The 27,386-nt window shown below is 37.0% G+C and overlaps 3 protein-coding genes across 4 annotated transcripts; 2 read left to right on the forward strand and 1 right to left on the reverse strand.

The window, feature by feature from the left end:
* Positions 1 to 338: 338 nt before the first annotated feature.
* Positions 339 to 1,817, forward strand: LOC130470651 (uncharacterized). Its single transcript, XM_056841160.1, has one exon. It carries the CDS (start codon positions 431 to 433, stop codon positions 1,424 to 1,426), a length of 996 nt encoding a protein of 331 aa, XP_056697138.1. The 5' UTR covers positions 339 to 430; the 3' UTR covers positions 1,427 to 1,817.
* A 1,719-nt stretch (positions 1,818 to 3,536) lies between these two features.
* Positions 3,537 to 8,508, reverse strand: LOC110797762 (uncharacterized calcium-binding protein At1g02270). 2 transcript variants are annotated; one of them, XM_056838529.1, is made up of 11 exons: positions 8,488 to 8,508; positions 7,694 to 7,909; positions 7,449 to 7,553; positions 7,208 to 7,313; positions 6,384 to 6,604; positions 6,218 to 6,294; positions 5,638 to 5,746; positions 5,406 to 5,531; positions 4,690 to 4,800; positions 4,505 to 4,612; positions 3,537 to 4,282 (listed from the first exon to the last, which is right to left on the reverse strand). In XM_056838529.1, the coding sequence occupies exons 2-11, from the start codon at positions 7,832 to 7,834 to the stop codon at positions 4,058 to 4,060; spliced, it is 1,329 nt and encodes a 442-aa protein (XP_056694507.1). In that variant the 5' UTR covers positions 7,835 to 7,909; positions 8,488 to 8,508; the 3' UTR covers positions 3,537 to 4,057. The 2 variants fall into 2 exon arrangements, with proteins under 2 accessions (XP_056694507.1, XP_021858573.1); XM_022002881.2 differs by having other exon boundaries at positions 8,238 to 8,491.
* Positions 8,509 to 20,697: 12,189 nt separating this feature from the next.
* Positions 20,698 to 24,619, forward strand: LOC130469349 (uncharacterized). The gene is made up of 5 exons (XM_056838530.1): positions 20,698 to 22,278; positions 22,371 to 22,624; positions 22,876 to 22,959; positions 23,038 to 23,736; positions 23,818 to 24,619. The coding sequence occupies exons 1-5, from the start codon at positions 21,231 to 21,233 to the stop codon at positions 24,616 to 24,618; spliced, it is 2,886 nt and encodes a 961-aa protein (XP_056694508.1). The 5' UTR covers positions 20,698 to 21,230; the 3' UTR covers position 24,619.
* Positions 24,620 to 27,386: the final 2,767 nt, after the last annotated feature.

Below are 27,386 nucleotides of genomic sequence, written 5' to 3' on the forward strand. Positions count from 1 at the left end.
ATGGCCTTATATTATCATTATATCAAATTCAGTTATGCTTCTCTAATACTTGTGTCGTTCAACGTGCACAAGACTTCTAAAAAAATACGAAGGGAGTATATTTATGACCTTGCGGAAATAGCTGGCGACATAGCGTAGGTGTTACGATATCAAATTAGAATACTTCTAATATTCTAATATACATAGGACTAGCTATTAAGTTAGAGTTAGGACGAGTATTACACTATTATGTAAGGATTTAGGGTTTGAGTAGGAGTCCGAGTTGGCTTCTTATATTCTTGTACTATATATATGCGTTTATGAATAATAAGATTTACACCATAAAAAAAAACCTCCTCCCAAACAAGATCACCCAAAAAAACTCCTCCCAAACACAGATTTATTTTACAAGTAAAGTTCTTTTAATTTATTTGTTTGGAGTGATTTTAGGATGGAGGATATTGTAGTGACGGAAGCTAATATTATAAATCTTAGATTATTCAAGTACCCTAAAAACTATCAAAGTATTGTTGATGAAGAATATGAAAAGGGATTGTTGTTGTTAAAAGTAGGGCATACCATCTACCAGGGTTTACCCGAAAGCTTACGTGAAATTATCGGTGTAGATGAACCGAAATTCGTTAGAATTGACTTCGATCCGTTGTATTTCTTATACATTGACGACGAAATAAAATTGCAAGTTCTTCTGGCTAAAAAAATTGAAGAAGCTAGTGATGATACTTCACGCTTATCGATGGGAATATGGTTTGGTGAAGAGGTTGCGCAAGTTTTAGCCCAGGAAATATGTGGCTACATGCGAAGTTGTTACTGCGTTCAAAAGAGCAGCAATGTTGATCACGAAATTAAGTCGAGAAAAGATTCAATGGCAATCGTTGTGGATGTAAACATGGTAAGTGCTACCATGAGTTACTTGGAGGCCAAGCAAAAGAAGGTCTTGTTAAGTAAAAGTAACGAGGGTATTACTATCAACTATTCTTGTGATGATGATGATGATGATGATGATGATGATGATGATGATTATAATTACAAGGTCAAGAACGATTGTACGAAACTTGTCCAACAAGTTAAGTTATGGAAAGGAGTGCCGCATAATGATAAAAAAAGATTGAGATTAGTTCAAGTGAAGCCTTTACACAAAATTGAAGAGTGTAATTGGGAGCGTAATGGATTTAGTACTAGTACTTATATACCTCGGATTAATGGTACAAGTGTACAAAAGGATGAAGATTGCCCTATTTGTCTAGCTGGTTTCTCTGCAGAAGTACCCAACAGCAAGATATTCAATTGGCTTCCAAGTGCTAATTCTTGGTGTATGGTACGGCTGTGTTGCGGTCATATTTTCCACTATCGGTGTATTTTCAAGTGGCTCCCTAAGACACCTTCTTGCCCTATTTGTCGTACAAGTAGTGTACTTAATGTCGCATAGGATCATGCCATGTTGATTTTACACGCATCATTGTTTCTATTAGGGTAATTGAAATTTATCAAGTTTTCACTAATAACATACTACCTCCGTTTCAAAAAGATCTTTACAGTTACTATTTGCACGGATTCCAATGCAATATTTAACTACTAATATATCCAATTTCATATGTGAAAAAATTATAAAAATTTGATATTCTGAAAATACGTACATCTCGACACCAATCTAACAAGATCTTACATGTAATGTTTTGATGTATATAATGGTGAAAATTTACGGTCAAAGTTTTTATACTTTGGACACATTTTTCAAAGCGTAAAGAACTTTATGAAACGGAGGAAGTATTACTCTGCCACGTTTGTTTAATCAATAGTATCACATGTTGATTGAGGGCCCTAGGCAAAATAAGGGATTTGGGCCCTTCCAAAATAATACATCTTTAACTGAAATTATTTATTTATTTATTTTTAATACGTCTTTAACTGAAATATTATTTTTATTTATTTTTGAAATCCACCTCTAGTAGATATCAAAACTTTAGATCCTACTTTCTACCAATTAGTCAAGGAAATAACATATGTATTTAATGCGTTGTTTATTAATAGTATTAAATAACTGGAGAGACAATTATTTTAGGCCCCTTTTCGCCTTGGGCCCTAGGCGGTCGCACCCCTCGCCTACCCCTAGGGCCGGGCCTGCTGTTAGGGTAAAGATCTATTAGGTGTTTCATTAATGATATCACTGCCCCATTAATTTAACAAATAGGATCATGCCACGTTCATTTTACCCGTGTTGTTTTTCCTACTAGGATTAAAATTTACGAGATTCTTTCACCATTGATGTCATTGTGCCACATACGTTTATTTGACTAATAATATCGTGCCACATTAATTCTACTATATATATGTCATTGTTTGAGAGATAAAACAGAGATGGTGAAAATGCCCAAAACAGGGGAGGAACTATATGATTTTATAGGGGTCTATCCCCGTTATTTTAAAAAAAATGTTGAAAAAAATTACTCCATATTAAGTAATAAATCAAGTTAATAAAATGTGTTATAGCTCAGTGGTATAGGAGTACTTGTTCGGGGAAATGGTGTTTGTATACCTTAAATGATGGTGTAGGGATCGAATCCCAATCAAGGACTTTTTTTTAATATTGCTTTTTTATGTTTGTTTTTTAACATGTTTTTTTATAATCTCTAAATTTATTTTGAAACCCAATCAATGAACTTTTAAATATTGCTTTTTTTGTGTGTGTGTTTTTTTAACATGTTTTTTTTTCTAATCTCTTAATTTATTTGTGGTTTCTTTCATGTTTTTTGCCTTCCTTACGCAACAATTTTATAAAAATTTTATATGCGAATTAAAGTGCAAAAGTTAAATAATAACAGATACAAAGTTTAATTGATCAAGAATTTAAATTAGACGAGTAACGTTTCTTATTTCTTGGATATGACGAGTAAAAAGTCATATCCAAGAAAAAAAAAAACAGGAAGAACAAATATGAACGCTATTTATGAAAACAGAAAGATCAAAAAGAAATGGAATGAATACATTTTATTGAGTTATTATTATTACGTTGAACTATGTACAATTTGTCTGACATAATATGTATGATCTAATTTGTAATATTAGAAACTTTGAATTTTATGCTACGGATTTTTTTCCCCCAAAGTTGTAACGAACTTTGTGTGTTTTTGGTTATATTAAAGCAATATCATAGTTGCACAAAAAAAATGGGCGGATAAAACATACTAACTCCGTTTCGCAATAATTACCTCGTTTCTCATTTTGACACTACTGGAAAAAGAAATGATGCAAATATTGTGAAACGGAGGTAGTACAGGATAAGAAAGTATATGGTGTGATTTTTTCAGAAAAGAAACACACCCAGCCACTAGACCCAATGGCCAATGGCTCTAGGTCTGCATCTAGTTTTTCAGACCCAACATATCTACACCGGATCTAGATCTAGTTTCTAACAATGCGGGTCTTGGTCTGGGTCTTCTCAAACCTAGTCCAGAACTCCAAATCCTTGCCCATTGCCACCCCACCGGTGGTAATAACTGATAAACTGATAAGGATGGACTGCATTACTGCAATGGAACTCATCACCAAATGGGGATTTCATTGCTTTTTATTCAGTTTTAAATACAAAAACTGATGTCAATTATACACACTAACTACAAAATCTTACAGTGATATACACACATTTACAGTATACAAACTTCATCCTCTTCTCCTTTGTCGCCAAACGACGTTATACTTCCATGTCTTTCCTTGTATCTGTCCACCCAGTCGATCAAAACTCACAGCAGAAAGCTGTAACCGAACCAACCAAGCACGAACCCCAATACTACTGTACCAGCATCACTGGTCCTGGGTTCGAGGGTCAATTCCATTTACAAAAAGCAACAACATGCTTATGAGCTCCCGTTACAATTCATCCTCTGAGCTAATCCTCCATCAATATAGAGGTCTACAGGCTATGGTTGAATTTCTTTTGAACTTATGAACTTATAAAATCAAAGTCACCAACAAAAAAAGTTGGTGATTTTGCATTTGATCCTCCTTGTTTTATGCTAATAAAATCTCATGCTGGAAACTCTTTTTTGCTACCTGTTTTTTGTCAGAAAATCATCTGAGAGCATGGCATTCGTACAGGGGAAAAAACTACAGTGAGCCGAGCATGATCAGACAATGAGTAGTCTTCGGGCCACATCCCTTTCTCCACTTCAGTAGGGAAGAGAACTGCATTTTTAACACTAAACCCAATAGCTTGCACTGTATCATGTACATCACTGCCATGGACACTTCCATCATCATCCGAGTCTTCTGCATTCCATATTCTTTCCTGCAATAACAAGCTTGCAGTTTAGAACATCAAGCACAGAAGCCTTTTTTACTTCATGTTGTTCTAGTTATGAGCTATGATACAAATCCATTATATGAATATTTACTTAGCCAGTGAGCCGAATTTCAGATCAGGTTATTGTATTTTGGTAACACCACTCTGAATACTGACATAGATTAGCTAATAGTAAAATGTCAGAAAAAGTGAAGTGATGTTTTTTACCTGGAATTCACTATAATCAAGAAGTCCATTTCCATCAATATCTGCCTGAACCCACAAGTCCTTCATCTCTTCCTCGCTAAGTCCGTAAGGGTGACCAGCTAAATTTAACTGCAAAGCAGAAAGATCAGTTAAAATGTTGTAGAAGAAGAAATTCTTCAACTTGATGTAGAAGAGTCTATCATTACCTGTCTAAGTGCTTCACAGAAACATGAGTAAGTTATGTAATCACCCCCACTATCAGCCTTTAGAAAGGCAAATGCATCATAATCTGTCAATGAAGCTCTTCGAAGTAGTGACTATAATAAGAAATAAATTAATTGTTTGTTAGATACATAGCATAGAACTGCAACCGTATTTGCCATGCTTGAAGAAATTCATAGTACTACTGATATTGTAAAAATGGATTGCTCATCCTAAATGTTTATCGTTCATTCAGATGAGTACAGCAACAATTAAAATACACTGCAATATGCCACAAAATCAATACACCAAAGTAATTCTCCATGAACTGATTATCATGTTTCTGAATTTGACACTGACAAAAGTGTTGACAACTCCCTTTCCCCAAATTCTCTGTAATAAGTAGACGTGCATTAAGATGAATTTTATGGTTTCAACCTCCAGGAGATTTTCATTATGATAAAACTTCACGGTTTGTCAGACCCATAAAATTCCCACAAAAATCCAGATTCCTGAATACCCAATATTTTCATTGTTTCCTTGCCATAGGTTAATCTTTACTGAGCTAATGTACTGAGAATTCAAACCCCCAATATTTTTCGATAAATTCAATATACTACCTTCTCCAAACAGAGTGATTAGAAAAGAGAAATTGAGCCAGTTACAGACATACAGAATACAGGAAAAAAAAGTTCCAAGGCTATAAATGTAGGCATTCTACCTTGAACATGCTAAATACTGTCTCATTCCAGCTTGTCTTGAGAAGTTTCAGGCATTTGTTTGGATTCCGAAGCCATATGAAATCAACCCCGCAGATGTTTCCCCGGTGATTGCGATGACTAACCCACTGTGTGAAAGAAATGAACATGAGAAACAGAAAGAACACCAATCACATCTGCATGAAGAAAAGAAGAAGTGATTATTTATGACAAAAAATGATGTAACTAAACCACCTTATGAGCATCAGCATCCGTGTATTGATGAGCAGTGTCATATGATGAGACGAACCCTTGAGATCTTAGAAGCTTGTAAACATGTCCACGCTTACTTCCATTCCAATCACTGTAGAAGAAATGATTCAGCGTTCAATGAAGTACTAAAAACCTGCAATTGAATACTTAGGCTCCGTTTGGTTGGGCGTAAAACATTTTCAGTGTAAAATGATTTTCATGGAAAACAATTTACAATGGAAAACACAATTTCAAAAATAATTTTCCGTTGTTTGGTTCCATGTAAGAAAAATGAAGAAACAAAAGGAAAATGAAAGTGAATGTAAGCAAGTACTGAGAAGGGTGTACAATGGAGATAAGGCAAAAAGGAAGGAAAACCGTTTCCCCTTCATGTTGAAGGGAAAATGGTTTCCCATCATTGCGAGAATAATTTTATTTCTAGGGAAAATAGTTTTACACTCATTTGCAAACAAAACAATGTAAAATTGAAAATAGAGGAAAACCGTTTTCCTGGAAAATGTTTTACGCCCTACCAAACGGAGCATTAGCTGCAAAAATGTGCACATGATAGAAGCTTACTTACCCACAGAGTAGGATAGGCATGGGGTTCAACTTGAATTCTTTCTGATAAGATTCCACATTTTGTAAGATCTCATACACCTGAACATCACATACATTCATAATCAGAGTCCTGTAAGTAAAAAAAAAAAAAACAAACAAATACGCCACTGATATTGAATACAACATACTTGGTGCAATCTCACTAGGCAGAGTCTTGAATCATGAGGAAATAACAAGTGGGTGTTCACAATGAGAATCTCTTGTCCAACATTTGTGCTTCGATTCTGACAGAAAGGGTTAACTAATTCGACGTGAAGTAGCTGAGCAACACGGTCTCCAATATCATTGAGTAGCAAATCTCGGTGATTTATAACATTGAAATAATCTCTGTGTACTGCCGTTAGAAGACCTACACGTTTCAAGAAAAAACACCTCAGACGAGAAAAAAGAAAGCCAAAATATTTGTCAGCAGCAACATAAGCAGTTAAGCACACATACTATTGAGTCTTTGTTTATTTTTCTAGTTGATGGTAGGTTGTATACCATAATATTGTATTATCCAGTAAATGACAATACTCTAGCTGGACACTACCACGCTACCGCCAAAAACTGCTGTAATGGAATTCAATAGCTAAATTATGCAACTAATTTCATTTTATTATTGGCAACACCACATGAATCTGACGTTGCAAACCTCACCAAACCATAGAATAACATGATATCCCACCATATACCAAACTACCAACTCCTTTGTGTTATCAACTCTTAGTCTCCCAAGCAGCAACTATTAGGGGACCATTAATTAGGGTGGATGGTTGAGAATCTAATGAAATGATCAAGTAAACAGAAATGCAAGAAAAAATCATGTATCATTCCACACATTTCTTTAATATACTAGGGGATTCAAGAGAATGCAGAATCACATATTCATCAAAATTCAACAAAATCTATCTATCTATGACACAATAAACGTCTAAAGTTCGATGTTTAAATTAAATGAACAATAGCCTACCGTCTCCACGATTGTTCGTTCGTGCAAGCTGGAAATTATTGTAACCAGCATCACCGAGCCTCTTTTCATACATACTGACAAGTTCATCATTTCCAACCCAAAACTCCTAAGAATTGAATTGAAGACACAAGTATTAATACCCTGATAGACCAATAACAAATTGCAGTACACCATAAACAGACAATTGAACAAACACAGGACATTAAAAAAAAAAGCAGGAAATAAACCCAATGCTGCCAACCTGAAGACATATAATGGTAGATCTTTCACGCAACAACCAGTCCAATATCCTTTGGTTTCTAGCTAGCCAAAATGCCCTGTAATCGCTTTCACGGCCGTCTTGATCCTGTTAGTTTCCAGAAAATGAGAAATCCAGAATCAGCAATAAGTCACCAGAAATCCAACTATGTAAATACCATCAATGATTCAATGAACATTATGATCATTTAAAGGACTGTAATTTAATTATGATGTTAATTTACAAACCTCATCACTCAGCCTTTTGTAGATTGGAGCAAGGATATTAAATGTAGTACAAGTAATACATTGATCTGTAATTGAGGAAGCAATTGCATATCTCCCAATTCTCGAGATTCTTCCTTTCAACATACTTTTTCTTCTTACCATCCCCTTTTTCTTACCCTTATCTTCTTCTTCTTTTACTTCCAGCGCAATAATTTACAAAATTCAATGCTCCTTTTCCTACAAATCCCAATGAAACCAACATACATAAATTTTATAGTTATTGCAAAATGGGTTTTCAGAATCCCAATTCCATGAATGACAAGAATATCAACCTTAAAACTTTAAATACAAGCCATAGAATATCACGCCAATACTAAATTAGAAACAATTAGATAAATCCCAAAGCGACCCAGAAACAAACACCTTATGTGCATTCCAGAAACGCGAAAAGGACAGCAAAAAAATCACAAAAATTTCCAAACCCATTAAACCCATTTCCGAAGAAATGACCCCCATCATTTCACCAAAACAAAAATCTCAAAAAAAGTATTGCCTTTTCCCTCACCTAAATGGCTCTTCAAACTGCAAGTAATCGCCTATGAACAAAAAAAACTCAAAAAAGATTGCAGATTTTTTTTCTCTGGGGTTTTGATTCTTAGATAATTGCGTAAAATTAGGAAGATGAAGAACTTTATCGAGATTTTTGGAAAATATACAGATTATAGAGAGAGAAAAGAGGTGCCGCTGTGTTTAAATATAGAGAGAGAAAGACGAGGGAAGAAGTTAAATTGTAAAAATGTAATTAACTGAAATACCGGTACCGATCTTCTTCCATAAATTGGTCTGTTTTTAAAGATAAGAACGTAGTAACTAAAATGAAAGTTTATTAATCTTGGATAATTTTGATGACATTATAAAATAACTGTTTATATTTTGTACACTAATGAAAAAGTTAAAACTATAATTAATTTATTGAAATTCTTTTCGCCTTTTTTGTTTGTGAATGAATGGCCCATGTTCCTTGATCGTTAATTAATGATTGTATAAAGTATAAGTATATATTCTTCCCTACTTTAATCAATATGTCACATAAATATAAAGTACATCACATAATCTAAGGAATAGTGTAAAATAAATTTATTAATTTTTTTGATGGAAAGTGTTAAAATAAATATTACTAGTACTCTATAGTGTCTCCTTATAAAATATAAGGCGTATAAAAAATTTAGCATCTAAATTAATAGAAATAAATACTTTTCACAATAAATTTAATTTAAACGGTTATTTAGTTGACATAACTTTCTAGACAATAACAAGAGTTATATGTATCGTGTAAGAAATTGAAAAGTGGTTTTGTAACTACAAACAATGGAACTTGTACTTAATCCACCTTCTAGTCTTCTACAAATAGAGTTACCAAGTACTTCATACTCAAGTAATAGTTAGTTAGGATTTCATATTTCACCTTATGGTTTTGGAATCATGAGTTAGATATATCCTTATTAGATCAACAGTTTTTGACGGTGAGAGTACGTACTCTTATCCTTCCCCTGTATTATTAAAGGGAAAGTAACACTTAAAAAAAAAAAGGGGAAATCTGAAATTGAACTTGAGAAACTCAATTTGTCTATTATCCTTAAAGCTAGTGATTGGCAACTTGATTGGTAAGGAATAAGGATAGACCCACTCTGTGATAATTAATTAATTATAGAGACTTGTATAAGGTTACATTATACTCTTCAATGATGTAGAAGTTGTGAAAGATGACTTTGACATATATCCTATTGTGAGAGCATAGTTTTAAGTGATCTGTTGGATATAATGCAAAGTATAAATTTTGAACACTATTATTTTGTGAAAATGGGTTTATCCTACATTGGTAAAAATGCAGAATATTGGTTTTCAAGCTTACTATTTAAAAGAAATGTGGTTGTCCCACGTTGAAAAAAAAAGAAGTTTTCCCTTGTTTAAATAGTGTAGTAAGTTTTATAATGTTTGAAATGATATCCCTTGTGTAGTGGTCTAGAAGGAGACATCCCCTCGCGCGCCGCCGCCGTCCGCTAGTTCATGGCATGTGCGAGGTCTTGGTTTTCCGAAAACGGTTGCTTGATTTTCACATGACTGTCCGAAATTCTGTTTTCCAAAATCAAAATTATAAGCATCATTATGAGTTCTATTTTCCTCCTTAGTTAAGTGCACATTTTAGAGGATTTGACAGTATTATTTCCTACCTGTTCTACTCATATAGAGGCATATCAGCCAATTTACACGGGCCTTTTAGTTACAACACCCATGCATGTCGGTTGAGCATTTCAAACGGGGGGGAGTATGTTTGTCAACTGTTCTTTGATATTTTGTCATACAAATTCTTTATAGTTTAAGAATCTTGTTTAAGTTAAACAAATTCAAGTGATATTGCTTTTTGGTGACAAGTAGGGAGACAAGTAGCGAGCCTTAGGTATTTTGTTTAGATCTCCTCCTCTCTTTATCCAGCCGAAAGTTGAAGCTTAATGATTTAATTTCTTTTTTACTAATGTAATCTTTCTGTTTACTTCATGTTAATTAACTTAATTAAGGTCCTTAATTTGTGTAACTTTTTTTAAGGAACATGTCTTTTTGGACTGTGGAATATGCCTCTTGAGTCTTGGCTCTTGCTTTAGTCCAAGCGATAAAAAAAAAAAAAAACATGTCTATTTTTCTTCTTCTTTTTTTGTCCAATTTACGTGATGTGCTAGCTCAATTGTCGCCTTCTAAATGTAGAAGATGAGTAATTAATTACGCCAAAAAAAAATCTTAGGAAAATATCTCTTTCGTTCTGTCGAGTGTCGAGTAATCAAGTACATTGAGTGTGAAATGTACATGTGTGTTTGATAAACTTTTATCTGGTCAAACGTAGGGCCCCGTCGAGGAAAAATTGTGAATATCTGCAATATCTACATAATTTCATTTATAAAATCAATTAAAAATAGGTAAAGTAGTCTATCATATTTAAATGTTGGTCATTCTCATTTGAGGGCGGAGAGGCCAATATTTGATATGTATTTCAAGATACATATCACCTCACTAAAAGACAAAATAGAGATAAGACAAAAATGAAAGCAGATGCCATTTTTTAAAGAACAGATGTCATTTTTCAAAAAACAGAGGCCATTTTGGAAAAATAGATGCCATTTTTCAAAAATCAATGCAATTTCCCAAAAACGGATGTCATTTTCAAAAAAAAATTGATTTTGTCCTTTAGGGTTTGTCTTATCGCTATTTTGTCGTTTAGTGGGTGATATGTATTTGTGAAATACATATCAGATATTGATTTATACCTCCTCTTCTCATTTATGAATTTTAATTGATGTGTCAGAACTTGTCCTAAAGCTTATAAGTTTTTTTATAAGAGGAGATATGCGCCACATATAAGTTCCTCTTGACTTGAGGTTAGACACCTATTTGGTGTATTCATTTCTGTTGGGCTAGTTGCTCCAAACAGATCTCCGACGACTCTTCTTCATATTGCAAATTGTTCAACATCAAGGGGCCCCAACTCCCCTTTTGGGACAAAAAATGGACAAAGAACGTCGGCTCTGATACCATGATAAAACTCCACCAGACCAAATTGAGTCCAATGTCGCAGAAGAAATTGTCCATATATAAGTTTGACAGAGTTCCATTCTAAAACCAATTGGTGATATATATATATGTGGAGTAGTCCGCATTCTTATATGTTAATCAATTTCTCCAATTTGGAATAACTAATCCAATACTCACATGTAAATTATACCCTTAACAGTTACACCAATGTCATCATCTTGTCAAAATGTAATTAAACACTTAGCTTGAAATAGAAAATTGACACGTATATATCCTCGGATAAAACACGGTTGTATGCTAATTACATACTACTATGGGTATTTGTTATTGAAGTGTCTAAATTTTCCGTCAAAAACCATTTTCCTAAAACATATTCATGTTTTATATACATGTGTGTGTGTATATATATATATATATATATGTTCTATACTTTTTTTTAATGGTTTATGTGTGAGAAACTAAATTCAGCGCGTCTCTTGTGAGACCAGTCATACCATCAACTTGATGGTGTGACGAGCGCGAAACCAATAGCGTACTTCCCCTAAAACTATATAAAAAAAAAGTAACAGATATAAACTATAGAAGTAACATACCTAAACTAAAAAAGTACCTCCTCTAAAATTATATAAAAAAAAAGTAACATGTCTAAACTATAGAAGTAACATACCTAAATTCGCAAGTGTGAACTGGTCTCACCATCAGTTGATGGTGAGGACAGTCTCATATAAGAATTTGGGAACTAAATTATTGGATTATAGAATAAGGCGATAACATATACCCTATTTAATAATAATTTGCTAAACTTGATTTTGGAAATATTTTAGTCACATGTCTGTCAATAATCAAAAATATATTTACTCAATTTTTTGGATGAATTAGCACATTGAGTATTGAATTTTGGTCAAATTAGCATATATAGTAAGCATATATTCCGTAAAATATGTATTACGTTGTAGGACGTACGGAAATTGCATATTAGACGACTAAATGAGTATGCTCACGATATTAATTATTCATTAGCTTTAGCAGGAAAAATATTTTATAAAACAATGATTAAATAATAATTTTACAATATATGTGTGTAAAAAACTTACATAAGACGGTATATGTATAAAACCTACATTTTACCAAGTAGTTATAATTTTTAATCAAATAGGTACTCAATCTCATCAATTAGTTATATTAGGCGCCGTTCTATTGACTTATTTTGACTTAATTTATATTATCTAAACCTGTTTGAACTTAACTGAACTTATTTGTACTTATTTTATCTGAAAAAAACTTATTTTGTTTGAATTAAACTTATTTGTGTGTGAAAATGTCTGGAAAAAAAACTTATTTTCGCTGAATTATATTATCTGAACTTAACTAAATTTATCTGAACTTATTTGAACTTAATCGAACTTACCCGAACTTATTTTGTCTGAAATAAATCAAAATAAGTGGGACATGACAGAGTCTTATTCTATTATTAATTACACTCTCCAATCAAATAGTTATAATTTCAAATCAAATAATTATACTTTCTAGTCAAATAGTTATGTTATGTTTTTAAATGATGACATCAACGATCTTACGTACATAGCGATTTCATAGGAGACGTATTTATTCGTATATGCACGAGATCTAATCTAATACTTCTATTTTGATAAAATAAATAAATTGTACGGGCTATTCAGATAAGTTTACTATAACTTCAAGCAATAAAAAGCAAAGTATCGTGGGACATGAAAAGTGTCACTGTGTTAGTGTTTGGTAACAGGAAAAAGGTTATACTTTAATTAATCACTTTCTAATTTCTATGCTTAATTACACCTTTCATTTGTTGCAACCAGGAATTTTTTTTTGGGTGTCGGCAGTGACGTTCCCAGGATTTTTAGAGTATTGTGTCGGGTGATCCTCCATAACACACAATATATTACTAAAAAAAATATATCGTCCTTAAATTCATCAATATTTATATTACAATCGTACAAAATTATTACAATTATTCTCTACGGTTTTCATGTGTGTGGTGAAAACCGAAAAAGAATAACTTAATTTAAGAGAGCGGGTATTTAAATTCAAAAATCTAAGAGCCCAGTAACTGCTCTCTTAAGATAATCCCCCTATAGTTATTCAAAATTCTAAGAGAACAGTGGTTTGTAAAGGATGTTCTCTTAGGATTATCTCTATAGTATACTGATCTATTACGTGTGGAGCGGGTGTTTTTAAAGAATAACCTAAGAGATCGGTTATTTATAATACCAGGTCTCTTAGCTCTCAGCTATAAGGTTTTTTTGCAGTTTTTTTTGGGGGGTCCAACCTAGCTCCGCCACTGGTTGCAGCCCCCACCAGCAACTTGCTTTTGCATAGCACTTATTATGCAAATGTAACTTTATTTTTCTGAATTAGTACGTGAAACAATCGCACATTTGCACGCATGGATATTAATGATCACTCTTCTTTTTGTTCCGTGATCATCCAAGGAGAATAATCTTTCCATTAAGATAAACAATATTGCTAAGGGCGGCTTAGCCGCTTAAGCATGACCCAAGCTCACGTATCATGGTATATACTTGTATGTTTAAGTCAAATTTCATTTATTTTAGCATATTTTACTGTGTCGGTCCATAACGTAATGTATATGATTGAACTTATTTGTAATCAATTTTCTTTCCTCTCAAAATCCGAGAAGTATGAGAGAAAATATGAAAATTAAAAGTTGTCAGTTACATTTCCTTCCTATTTCCTTCATTTCATCCCATTAATTAAACCAAACATAAGAAAATAAAATCTGTTATTTTTCCCATATTTTCCTTTCTTTCCCTTTCCTTCTTTTCTCTTCCACTAATATTCAACCAAATAAAACCTTCAAGTCACCTAAGTAGAGCAATCACCATATCATTCGCCAATAGACTCTTCGTGCCGTACTTGAATAACTTAATCCCTCCTTCCCACAAAAACTTACTAATAGCTAATCACCACGTTACGATACGTATAGTAACAAAACAAATCAATATTTTAATTTATATTGTATATTAAAAGCATACGTTTCTAATAAAGTTTACGTGTCATGTGTCTCTCTTTTTATGTGTCTTTCACTCTATGTAATCTCCACATATATAAAAAATGGTCATACATGATTTACATAAGGTTTGAACCCCAGATCTTGAATTTGAACTAAGATAAGACATGTTTCATGTTATAATTGCAAAAATATAAAATTAAATATAAACATTATTAAATATTAATGTAGTCATCCAAGACATCGCCCGATCGAGCTCAAAATCTAGTATAGAATAAAATAACGATAAAAGTTCTATTTCAAAAGTAAAGTGACAATCAATAAACAAATAACGGATGAAGTAACTTTCCACCGTACTCCATGGAGAAGTCTTCCATGGTGACGGCTATATATTTTGTATCAAACTATCAATACATCAATTTAAGGAAATTGAACATATTAAAAAACCATCGGGTAAATAATATAGTAATTTAAGCAATAAACGATATTAGTTGCCATAAAAATCCAAAATTAGAAATTAGAATTCTGTGATTTAGGAAGTTTTGGTAGTCACGAAAGAAACTTAATTAAGATTGTTGCGAATGAAAATTAATTAAGATTGTTAAAAATTAGTGAAAATGAAAGAAAATTAAAAGAATAGAAAGAGGGAAATGTCAAAATCAAAAAATTTAAAAGTGTTGTTAATGGAGTCAACATCTATGTGTGCCGACGTGAGAGAACATGGTTTGGCTCTTTAATTGTTTTGCACCGTCTCTTGGTCCTTTTTCTTCAAAAATATAAACATAGGTTTAGTTTTTATGTGACGTACCGCGTACGGCCACCAAACATCCACAAAAATTCACGGGTGATGATATAATTAAAAAATAGTGTTGATCTGCCCACTCGATAATTAAGGCTAAGATTGTGTTTTGATTAACGTAAAAAAACAAGATATATATATTGAATATACACCTTACTAAAGTAGAATATTATTAGTTTAAAACATAAAAGATTAATAAATTAAAGGATTAAAGGGTTTAAGAAAGGGTGAGTTGAGGGAGGGCAAATGTGTATTTTCACATATAAAACACGGGCGATTTTAGGAAAATACGGACGTCGTTTAAAAAAAGGAGTATATTAATACGTATAATTTTATAAGACAAATGGCTAAATGTAAATGTTTGTATAATTAGTATACACAGTTTGTAGTTGCTTAAATAAATGTAAATGTTTTATATTTTTTTGTTTGAAGTGAGGGGACACGGATAAAAGAGAATTTCTCAAGGGAACTCCAAAAAAAATCAAAGAGTTCGAATGCTCCCTTGTAAAACAGAGTTTATACTTCTTCCGTCCTTAAAAATTTGTCCCAAATATTATGATTGGATGTCCCTGTTTGTTTTCCCAATACCTTATTTGGTTTGTAATCCCTACATATTACTCCTCACACACTATTATTTAATCTAACTGAAAAGATAAATCTATGCATCCATTCACTTTTAGCTATAACCAATTCTTAATAAAGTGAATAAAATCATTTGACTATTTGAGACAGAGATAATACTAAACAAATAATTAATTATAACAAAGTTATGCCTATAATATATTTAATATTTTGTGTGGCAAGAGTCATTAATAGATGCACACGAATTTACTTTTAACTAGATAAGTAATAAAAAATATTCGAAATGGTGATTAAGGTTTTCAACCTGATTTTCTTTCATTTATTCAAATAAAATAAACTAGATATGTAAAGAACATATACTTCAAAAATAGGGATCAGACAAGATCGTAAGTTAAAGTGTACGTTAGTATATATAATATATTGAAAAGGTCTTGTGTGTACCCGGTGTACAAAAATTAAATGTACATATATTGAAGTAACTTTTACCAGATTTTTATATTTTTTTAATTTTTAACATGCAATGATTAATTAACTTTTCATATTATGAAGTAATTTTTTATGGATAAACTTTTTAATGAATTACGTGATTATCTCTATACATTTTGAGTGATTTTGAATGGATAAAGTTTAATTTATTGAGGAGAAAAAAATGTTGAATCGGTTTTAATTTATGGATAAATTTTGAATCGGTTTTAATTAAGATTTCACTATAAGATTTTGTATCTTTAATGACAACCTAATTACGAAGGGTCAAAAATTCCGTCGCAAAAGCCTTTTGCGACGGGGCTAACAACCAAATAAAGAAGGGAACAACCGTTGCAAATGTCTTTTACGAAGGGTTAACTATGGGATTTTCCATTAACGATGGCCCCCTTTTATGACGGGTTCGCGACAGGAAATCCCGTCAATAATCAACGATTGTTGTTGGAGATTGCCCTCTTGCATCTTCATATGCAAGAGGGCAATCTCCAACATCCCCCCTCAAACTGGAAATGGTTGAAAAACATTTTCAGTTTGAACTAAAATTGTGAAAAGGCACCTTTGCAAACTGCAGTGTACCAATCCTTGTGAGCAGCCCTGGACTGGAGTTGAATGCTCATTCATCATGTGTAAACCCAGACGGCTTACCCCTAATGTGACCCATTTCATTTGAACTGGTCTTGAAACAAATTTTACTTAGCATTACACAAACCCTGCTCCACCCATAAACCTATGCACACAAACTGACTTCCCACAGTAACGGCAACAAAATCATCAGCATCAAGGTCCATCTTGGCATGAACCTGTTGAATATGATTCCTGATGTGACCGTACTGTTTTTGCAAAACAAAGAATTCACTGGTCCAGTAGTATATTTGGCTGGTCTTGAACTGAATGATCATGGAGTTTTCCTTTCGATAAAGTCCCTAATGAGAACTTCAGTGAAGAAAACTTTCTTGGAGAGGATCACTTGGTTCAGTTAACAAAGCAAAGTTCCATGATGGCTAGATGTTTGTTTAGTATGCCTAGGGATGATATGAAAAGAATTTCGAAAATGTCTTTAAAATGTTTAAGGATCATAGAATTCATGATCAAAAATTTAGAGAGGATATGTAAAGGTTCAGAGAAAAGAGTCAAATCAACTTCAGAGAAACAATTCAGAGAAAATAGGTTCAGAGAAACGATCAGAAAGCGAATCGATCTAACTGATCTAGGTTCAGAACAAAAAAAAAAGGGGTTCAGAGAAACAATTCAGAACAAAAAGAAGACCTCAACCTCTGTTGGGCCACAGAACAGACCTCAACCTCTGTTGGGTCACAAAAAGACCTCTATGGGTCACAAAGAATAACCTCTAAATGAAGGATAATGTGTTTAAGAGGAAAAAAGTGAGAAATTCAGCTATGAAAAAGAAAGCTGAAGGAAGAAATTGATCAAAAAAAGAAACAATTTGACCCTTTGGGTCTTTTGAGAATTGACCACTTTGGGTTGAAACTGACCACTATGGGTCGGAAAGAGGACCACTGTGGGTCTGAAAATGACCTCTATGGGTCTGAAAGAATGAGCCACAATAAACCAACCTCCATCATTCAACAACCAACCTCCATCATTCAACAAAACACTCATACTTCAATTCAATGTTTAATCAAGAACTACCCAAATCCAAGATTAACCAGAATCTTAAACTACAACAACATCTTAGAACAACATTCAAGAATTAGGAACAAACACCACACATACTGAATCGAAACAGGTAAATCTTACTGAGAATCCGTTGCGTGCTACAACCAATGGTGCTGCGCCAACAAGTGTGAGCTATTTCTGGGCAGAAGCAAATACAGAGGGTTGAGGCAGAACAACTACAGTAATCGCAACAACAGTAATGTGATTAGAACTCCCTGTTGCTGGAAAACCTCCCGGCGATATATTATAACGCCGACGGCGAATATTTCGGGATTGAATCACTAATTTGAAGTGTGTATTCGGCAATTATATCGAAATGTAGGACTCGAATTCGAAATCAGGAGAGAGTAATGAATCACCGATTGGGGCACCGAAGAGGTCGGTGTGTGAACGCGGTGGGTGTGATGGTGGTGCTAGATCTGCTGACGCCATTGCAAACACATGAAATTGATCGAAAATCTTTGAGAACCACCCATAAAACCACCGGAAAACACTAACAAAAAAACGCCACAATGAGAAGCCGATAAATCCTTCGATCAAAAACGTCAAAGAACGCAGAAACACATCAAGAATCTATCAACAATTTTTCAGATTCTTGCAAACACACAAAATCTTCAAGAACCCTAAAATTTGGGGAAAACTCAAGAATCAAAAATCATTTGATTCAAGGCTTTAAAGAAAATTTACGAGAGAAATTATGAGATATTAGGGAGAATTAAAACCCTAATTCGTCGAATTTTGACCCAATTCGAGCAGAATTTCAGAGCAGCAAATTTTGGGGAAAAAGAAATTGATGAGTTGATTTGAACGAAAATATTATGCGGAATTGAAGAGCCGGGATCGTTCCCGCTCTGATACCATGTTAGATTTCATGATCTAAGGTGGAAGAAAATCCTGGAGAAAGAGTAGGGAAGCCATTGAAGAAGGCTTGACTACGTGAGGAAGAGAGAGAGCTAAATAAAATGTGTTGTTTTATTATTTTTCAACTAACTGATGAATACAAATGGAGTGTTGTATATATACAAGCTACTAACAAATATAACAAACTTTTCTTGTACTAAGGAAAGTATAGAACAACCTAGTCAATCATTGACTTGCATCTTCATATGCAAGAGGGCAATCTCCAACAATTGTTAATGGTAAAATTTCTTGTAGTGGTTTGTGCTTAAGCTGATTAAATTCGTTTTGTGATTAAATTCGTGAAAGAGATGCAAGCCTATAGTAAAACCACTAGTAAAGAAAGAAGCTGTGTGCCATTCATAATTCATCGAATTATCGATAATAAAATAATAATTAGATTCGTGATTGACATAGAACATTAGAAGAATGTCAAGGATGCTATTTGAGCCAACAACGTTCATGGTCGTGAATCACATTCTTGGCCGCATGCACGTACATTAATTTTTAATTTGCTGTCTTAATGGGAAGTGATAAATCCAAGGAAATTTTTACTTCTCCCAAGGAAATCCATATTTTTTCAAAGATGATTTCCTTGGAAGAAGTGAATTATTCCTTGGATTTATCATTTCCCTGTCTTAATCATAGGCCTTCATAACCGCACAAACGCCACACTACTAACCAAATTTTTAGTCATCGCCAATTCTAACATCACAAAAAATAAAGGAATTAGTTCACACTTTGTTGAATACACGTCTGCATTTCCTAACAAATTTGGCACCAAGCCCTCTAGCTTGTTGCCCAAACCCCTCATGTATGGTACAATCAATTGTACTTACTATAATTAGTCTTGAATTCTTGATACATTAGAATATACAACATATTATATAATAAAATTTGCTTGAATCCTCGTTTTCAAAATAATTTCCGTCGTAATTATAAGAACTTCATTTTTCTCTTATTTGTGTCATTTACCTTTATTGAGAAAAATATCCCACATGTGAGTTGAGGTTAACGATCTTACATGAAAGGAATAGAGGGAGATTGACTAAAATATAAAATTTGTTACTCCACCTGTCACCAATTGATTTTAGTATGAAACCTCATCAAACTTATACATGGTCAATTTATTCTCTTGTATGGACTTGTGTATGGCACGATGATTTTATCATTATTTTTAGAAAAAATTGTCAAATACAACCTAATAAAGTTTGCTATTTTCCAATTACAACCTCAAATTTCTATTTTTGGCCAATTGCAACCTTAAACTTATACATCCATTTTAAATTACAACCCGAAATTATTTTCCGGCAAAAATCACCGGAAGATGATGTCATACTGTTATTAAAAAAAATAGTTACATATTTTCCATAAAAAAATTAAATCGATAAATAAGAAATAAAACAAAAAAAATTTAAAATAATCGAAAAATAATTTTTTTAACAGATATTATGTACGTCATAATTTTCTTTTAATAACGTTATGACATCATCTTCCAGTGATTTTTGCCGGAAAATGATATTGGGTTGTAATTTAAAATAGATGTACAAGTTTAAGGTTGTAATTGGCAAAATTAAAAATTTAAGGTTGTATTTGGCAAATAGAGAACTTTATTAGGTTGTAATTGGCCAATTCGCCTATTATTACACATTCTCTGATGCTATATGTTCCGGTGTTGTAAAGATGGAAACAATGGGCTTCGAATGAAGGCCCTTTTGTATGTGTTGAAGATCTTGCTTGTTTGAATGAGTGGAGTCCGAATTCACCTGCACAAGAGCAAAGTCACTGGCCTCGGGGGTGTTTCCGAGGAAAGCCCCTCCGATGCCTAAGTAAGAATGATGCTCGGATTCTAGAGAGAAGTTCTCTAGAAGAGTAGTCTTAAGGCGATAAATTGGACGTACCTTGAGGTGTGAGCCTTGGCGGCCTATTTATAGTGTTTGCATAATAAATGCCCATAGGTCACTTATTGGTATTGGGCCTTGGGCCTTAATGGATGGCTGAATAGCCGTTGGTAGGTTTGATGTTGTTGTTTAGAGCCATTGGGCTTTGGACTTAGTGGCCCAATTGAGAATTAATTGGGAGCCCAAACAACATGCCCCCCAGACCCGGTCCATTTAGAATTAAATGGGTGGGTTTCCAGCTGTCAGAAGTCCGAAAGTTCCCTCTCTTTTTTGAAAAGGGATGATTTGCATTGATGACAAGTGTTGGGAATTGTACTGTGTCATGGAGATCGTGGGTTTGAGGAAGTTGATGCGCCCTTTCTCTTTTCTATAAATACTGGGTGCCTTGCTCCTTTTAAACTTTTTACTCCTTATTTCAAACCCATTCTCTCTCTAAATTCCGGCGATCGCAGTGCAATTTGCTTCTTCAGATCTACGAAATTCGGCCAACTTTAGACTTCGGGAACTTGTGTTGTTCGCTTTATCGGCGAATTCCGCTTCGGAAAAAGGTAATTTGTTTCTGAGTTCTCCTTTTTTCTTCGTTCTTCCTTCTACCCCTCAATCTAAACCCTAGATCGAGATTTCGCGACCATGGCAAAGAATAGGGGCAAAAACAAGTTCGTTGTTGGCTCCTCTAGTGAGAGAGAGAACGTGCCTTCGGGGAGGTTACCGAAATCTTCGAGGGGTCGACCTTCGGAGAGGCCGTTGGAGAAGAGTTCGATTGGTTGGGATGCTTCCGAAGATGAACGTGCAACCTCTGGTGAGAGAGCTGGTTTTTCGGGTGTTCGTCGTCGTTACTCCGAGTTTCCAGTTCATTGGTCGGAAGCTGATCCGAAGGGCAAGTATGCCTCAATTTTGCATGAGACCACGCAGATCGACGGTCCGTTGGAGAAATCGGTCAGCGGTGACTGGTTGGTGGAAGCGAAGTTAGGGAATTATCATCGGAAGGCCGAGGAGCTATACGGAATTCAGCATGCCTTGGGGTACTGGTGCGAGCTTCCTGAACAAGAGCGTCCTCGGGTGACTCATCCACCGAGGGGGTTCATTTCCGTGTATACTCACCATTTGGAGAATGGTCTCCGCTTTCCTTTGGATCCGTTCGTATCCGAGGTTTTGGTGTCGTACAACATTAGTTTGGCCCAGCTCACACCCAAATCTATGAGGCACATAATCGGATTTAGATGGGTGTGTGACTTCGTCAATTTCCCTTGCTCTGTCGCTATTTTTCGGGATCTTCACGATCTGGTTCTCAACCATGCTTCCAAGGGTGATGGGTATGGTTGGTGGACCATTGTCAACAAGAAGTCCCGAAAGAGGGGGGATCCGAACTACATCACGGCGTACCCCTACCTTAGCTCTGACCACAATTGGAAGACGGAGTGGTTGCTCGTCCGTGTGCCGACGGATCCGAAGCATCCCAACTTTTATCGTCCTCCGAAGTGGTTCGTGGCTCCTGATCCTGATATGAGGGGTGTGGCGGCTCCAGATCGGAACCATCGCCACTATGTGGACCTCCTCCAGTGGTTCTTGGCTCAAGAGGATAACCACCGACTGCCGTCTAGCTGGCTCCCGAATCTCAATTACATTCTGAGGGAGGACATTCTTGCTGTTGCCGGTCTCAGCAGGATTTTTGACAGGGGTAGGTGTCTTTCGGCTGAGACCGTTTTTTCAGTGAGTTTGTCCTCTTTCCTGTTTCGTTTTGCTGACATGTTTTGTGCTTTGTTTTTGCAGAGTACGGCTTTAGCTGCATTGATCCTAAGAAGTTGGGCATTTCTTTGGATTTGAAGACTATTCACGACCCGGCTCCCGAGTACAAGTTCGGAAAAGATAACCCTCGTAATCCTCGTCTGAAGGATTACGTGTTGTCTCCTTTGGGGGTTGCTCGGATATCCGAAGTTCGAGCTGATCCGTGGGATTCCGCCTCTTCTGTTGAAGCTGTTCCTGTGAAGGTTGTGCTTCCTGAGTTGAAGACGACTTCGGATCCGGTGAGTGTTCATTTATAGGCTCGATTTTCTGTTTATCTTTTTCTTTTCGGTTGGCCGTCGGCTAACGTCTTGGTCCTGGACCATCTTTTTAGGGTCCTGGGGCTGACGCTGTGCCGCGTGCCGTTCCTTCGGTTTCATCTCCGGCTCGGATAGATATCTCTTTATCTAGGAACCGGGTATTTCCCGCTTTTTTCTCTATTTCTTCCTTTTTCTTCTTTTACATTCGTTGACCCTTGGTCTCCCCTTTTTAGGATCAACGCAAAAGGAAGGGTAGCACTCTTTTGAGGCCTTCCACGCATCCGAAGAAAGCGAAGGCTTCTCAGCCCTCGGAGAAGGTATTTGTTCTGACTTGGAGTTTTTGTAGTTCGTTTCTCCCCTTTTCGGAAACTAATCTTTGAATGCTTGCTATGCAGGAAGCAGTTTCGGAAGTCATGCCTCCTCCTAAGAATCTTCTTCACTTCATGCCCTTGCCAGGGCAGAAGTTAAAGAGTGTGGTGGTTGCTGAACCGCCGGCCGTGGATCAGCCGCTGATCGAGGAAGATATCATCCCTTCTCCCCTTAAACCATCTGCTGCTTTGGGGATCGAAATCCAGGATATCACCGAGGTGATGGAGGCGATTGAAGCCGATTTTGTTCCTGTTTCGGATGTCCCTGAGGTAGCTGGGGAGAAGAAGGAGTCTGCTGATCTTCCCTTCGAGAGGGAGAAGAGTCCAGACAAGGAGATGATAGATCTCTCGGGCCCCGAAGCTGCGGTCCCCGAGGTTCAGAAGGAGGTTCCCTCTGCTGGAGAGGAGGAGCAGCCCGAGCAAGGTTTGACGAGGAAGAGGCGCCACTCAACTTTGGGTTCTACTTCTACCTCGGCCCTGGATAGGCTGATCCATGCTGATCCCTGTTCGGATGTTCCGCTAAAACGGATCCCCGAAGAAGTAAGGGAGGCGATGGCTCGATATGCCAGGGCTCCGATTTTGGGAGAGGACCCTTTGGCTCACGTGGGATCCTTGGTGGGCCCCGAGGCTGCTCGGGAGAATCTGCTTCGTGCTAACCCGCAGTGGAGGGTTCCTGGGGCCGAAGAGAGGAATCCGGCAATGATGGCCCAGTACTATCTGAACGAGGTAATTTGCTAGATTTTTCTCTTTGAGTTGTGTTTTTGTTTTATGTTTTTCCTATTTTGCTCATCTTTCTCTCGTTCCCAGGCTGTTTTCTGGTCTTCGTTCGCTTCCGAGTGTAGCTCGGTTGAGGAGAAACAACTGAGGAAATATCGTGAGGCTTATGCTCGTGATATTCCCATTTTGGACCAGAAGGCTGGGCAACTCCTCTCCGAGCTTACGGAACTCAAGCAGCTGTACCTTCACTATAGTCGCGAGGCTAGAGAGTCTGCTGAGAAGATCGGGACCGAGGTTGGCCAGCTCATCTTCCGAGTTGAAGATGATGCTGAGAAGATCGCTTCCTTTGCTGAGGAGAAGAAGGATATGGCCGCTAAGTTCGCTAGCGAACTTGAGGAAAAAGATAGACTCTTCCAGGAGATGAAGTCTAAATTTGAAGCGGCCGACAAGGAGCGTAAAGAGGCGGAGTTAAGGCTCCACCATTTTGTCCAGCATCGGGAGCTGATCCAGCAGCAAGCTGATAAGGTGCCTGTCCTTCGGCTGAAGCTTCGGGAAAAAGATGACTATATTCGGAAGCTGGAGCAGGAGCGAGTCAACCTCTACACTGCTGATCAGTGTAGAGAGCAGTACTGGAACGGCATCCTGGGTGCTCGGCGCATGTTTGCGAAGCACATGCCTCACTTCCCTTGGAACGAGAAAGTTCCTCTATGGATGCAGGCCGAGGACCACTTGGTGGAATGCCAAGCTGATCGAGATGAAGCTGAAGCTGAACGCCAAGCTGCTCTTGCAGAGGCTCGGGCCCAGAAGGCAACTTCCGAAGGTGATACCACTGCTGGGGGTTCTTCGAAGGATGCTCCCCTAGGGGCCGCTTCTGAGACTCCCAAGAGTTAGGGATTCGGGCAGTCGTCTTCTTCAGAGTCGGTCGGTTCCAGTTGAGGACTTCCGAATATGTGCTTGCTTTTCCCCCTTTTGCCTCGGCGCTGCGTTGTACTCATTTCTTTTTGTTTTCTTTAGTACTTCGGTAGGCCGGTATTGTCTGTTGATGGCTGCCGATTTTAACTTGTTTCATTTTGTTTTCAATTTTTGAGGTTTTCGATGTGTTTGTACTTCCCCCAAATATTGAATAAAAAATGAATGTTTGTTACTTGGCTGCTTCTTTTCAACTTGTTCTTTCGCAATTTTTAGGTCTTTAAATCCGTAGATTTCTCGAGCTCCTCTTTCTGTAGACTTGCTAAAAACCTTTTGATCTTGCGAGCTCTTTAAATCCGTAGATCTGCTAAGAGACTCTTTAGTTTTGCGAGTTCTTCAAATCCGTAGATCTGCTAAGAGACTCTTTGACTTTGTGAGTTCTTCAAATCCGTAGATCTGCTAAGAGACTCTTTAGTTTTGCGAGTTCTTCAAATCCGTAGATCTGCTAAGAGACTCTTTAGTTTTGCGAGTTCTTCAAATCCGTAGATCTGCTAAGAGACTCTTTAGTTTCCAGACTCTTCAAATCCGTCGATCTGCTCAGAGGTTTGGATTGTTCTTCCGATCTCTTGTGGTTCGGAAACCTGGGCAAGAGATCGCTAGTCTGCCTCTTTAGTTATGCCTTCGGCGATCCGTGGATCTGAGCCGGAGTTTTATAACTTGATTCGAGCGACTGTTTGTTGCGAACAAATTTTATTAGGGTACCGCGAATCCGAGGATTCTGGACGGTTCCCTGAAGTGTATGATTTGGTCATTTCTTGCATTTTATCAAGGAATGGGCAAAGTCAACCTGTTTTTGGTCTCGGATTGATCAGATCCGAGGCTGCATATATATATAAAGGGACAATAAATGTAGAGATAAGTTTAATGAAACACATGGTGCCAATGGCTTTCCTCTTCTCATTAAACAACTTACTTGGTTTACAGACAGAGATCATACAAAATATTTCTTGAGAACATCGGTATTCCAATGGTTCTTCAGAATTGTTCCATCTAACTGTTTCAGCATATACGTGCCTGGCCTTTTTTCGGAATGGATGATGTATGGTCCTTCCCAAGTGGCTGAGAGTTTGCCATGGATCCGTCCTTTCTGAACCGAGGCGGCGTTTCTGAGTACTAGATCACCGACTTTTAGGGGTCTGGCGTTGACTCTTCGGTTGTAATGCTTGTTGACCCTCTGCAAATAGGCTGCGTTGAGTGTCCTTGCATCGTTCCGAGCTTCATCCAGTAGATCGAGAGCTTCGGATAGAAGCTGGTTGTTGCTTTCTCCTTGGAGCCCATCATACCTGTTGTATGCCTGGATCCTCAGGCTTTCTGTTCCGATTTCCACAGGAATTACAGCTTCGGATCCGTATACAAGGTGGAACGGTGTTTGTCCGGTAGCTTCTTTTTCAGTGGTCCGAAGGGACCATAGCATTCCGGGTAGCTCTTCTAACCATTTGTTTTTGTCATCCTCGACTCTTTTCTTGAGTGCGTTGAGGATGAGTTTGTTAGCGGCTTCGGCTTGCCCGTTGCTTTGTGGGTGACAGACTGCCGAGTATGCTAGGTGTATGCCGAACTGTTTGCACCACTTTTGCAACGGGGTGTTGTCGAACTGTTTCCCGTGGTCGAAGACCATCAGTCTTGGTATGCCGAACCTTGTGATGATGTTCTGCCATATGAACTTGCGGACCTGAGGTTCGGTGATGGAGGAGACAGCTTCGGCTTCGATCCATTTGCTAAAATAGTCGACTCCTACAATCAACCACTTCTTCTGGTTCGTCGCTGAGGGGAAGGGACCAATGATGTCTAACCCCCACTGTGCGAATGGTAAGGGATACAGTGTTGATTGTAGGGCTTGAGCTGGTTGATGGATGGCTGGTGCGAACTTTTGGCATTTCTCGCATTTCCTTGCCATCTGCTTTGCCTCGGAAACCATAGTGGGCCACCAGTACCCAGCCCGAAGGGCTTTATGTGCTAATGTCCTACCTCCAATGTGGTTTCCGCATATCCCGAGGTGGATTTCCCTTAGGATGTAGTCAGCGTCTGTTGGACCCACACATTTTAGCAGCGGAGCAGAGAATGATTTCCTCATGAGCTCTCCTTCGGCGCTGATGATGAACCATCTGTTGAATCTTTTCAGTTTTCTCGCTTGCAGCTTATCTTCAGGAAGTTCTCCCCTTTCTTTGTATGCAACTACTGCGTCCATCCAGCTCGGTTCGGTGCGTAAGCTGCATACTGTGGTGGGTAGCAAGTCGATGCTTCTCTCCTGGTGAACTTCCACGTGGACCGACCTGTTTAGGTCGATGAGTGTCGAGCTTGCGAGTTTTGACAGTGCGTCTGCTTGCGCGTTCTGTCCTCGGGGAATGAGGATCTTAACTTTGACGTTAAGGATTTAATCTTTGCTAAATAGGCTGTCATGCTGGGCCATTTGGCCTCATACTCTCCTCGGATCTGGTTGGCTACAAGCTGGGAATCAGTTTTGAGGCGAACATGTTCGGCCTCCAGGGATAAACAAAGCTCTATCCCTGCGATTGCGGCCTCGTATTCGGCCTCGTTGTTGGTTGCTTTGAAGCCGAACTTCAGTGCATACTCTATGCTTTTCCCCGTCGGGGGGATTAGTACAACTCCTGCCCCTGAGCCGTTTACTGTGGAAGATCCGTCAGTGAAGACCTCCCAAGTGCTTTTCGTATCATCCAACATTTCCTGGTATG

This window comes from Spinacia oleracea, chromosome 3 (assembly GCF_020520425.1).
Source record: "Spinacia oleracea cultivar Varoflay chromosome 3, BTI_SOV_V1, whole genome shotgun sequence".
In the NCBI taxonomy this organism is placed as follows: Eukaryota; Viridiplantae; Streptophyta; class Magnoliopsida; order Caryophyllales; family Amaranthaceae; genus Spinacia; species Spinacia oleracea.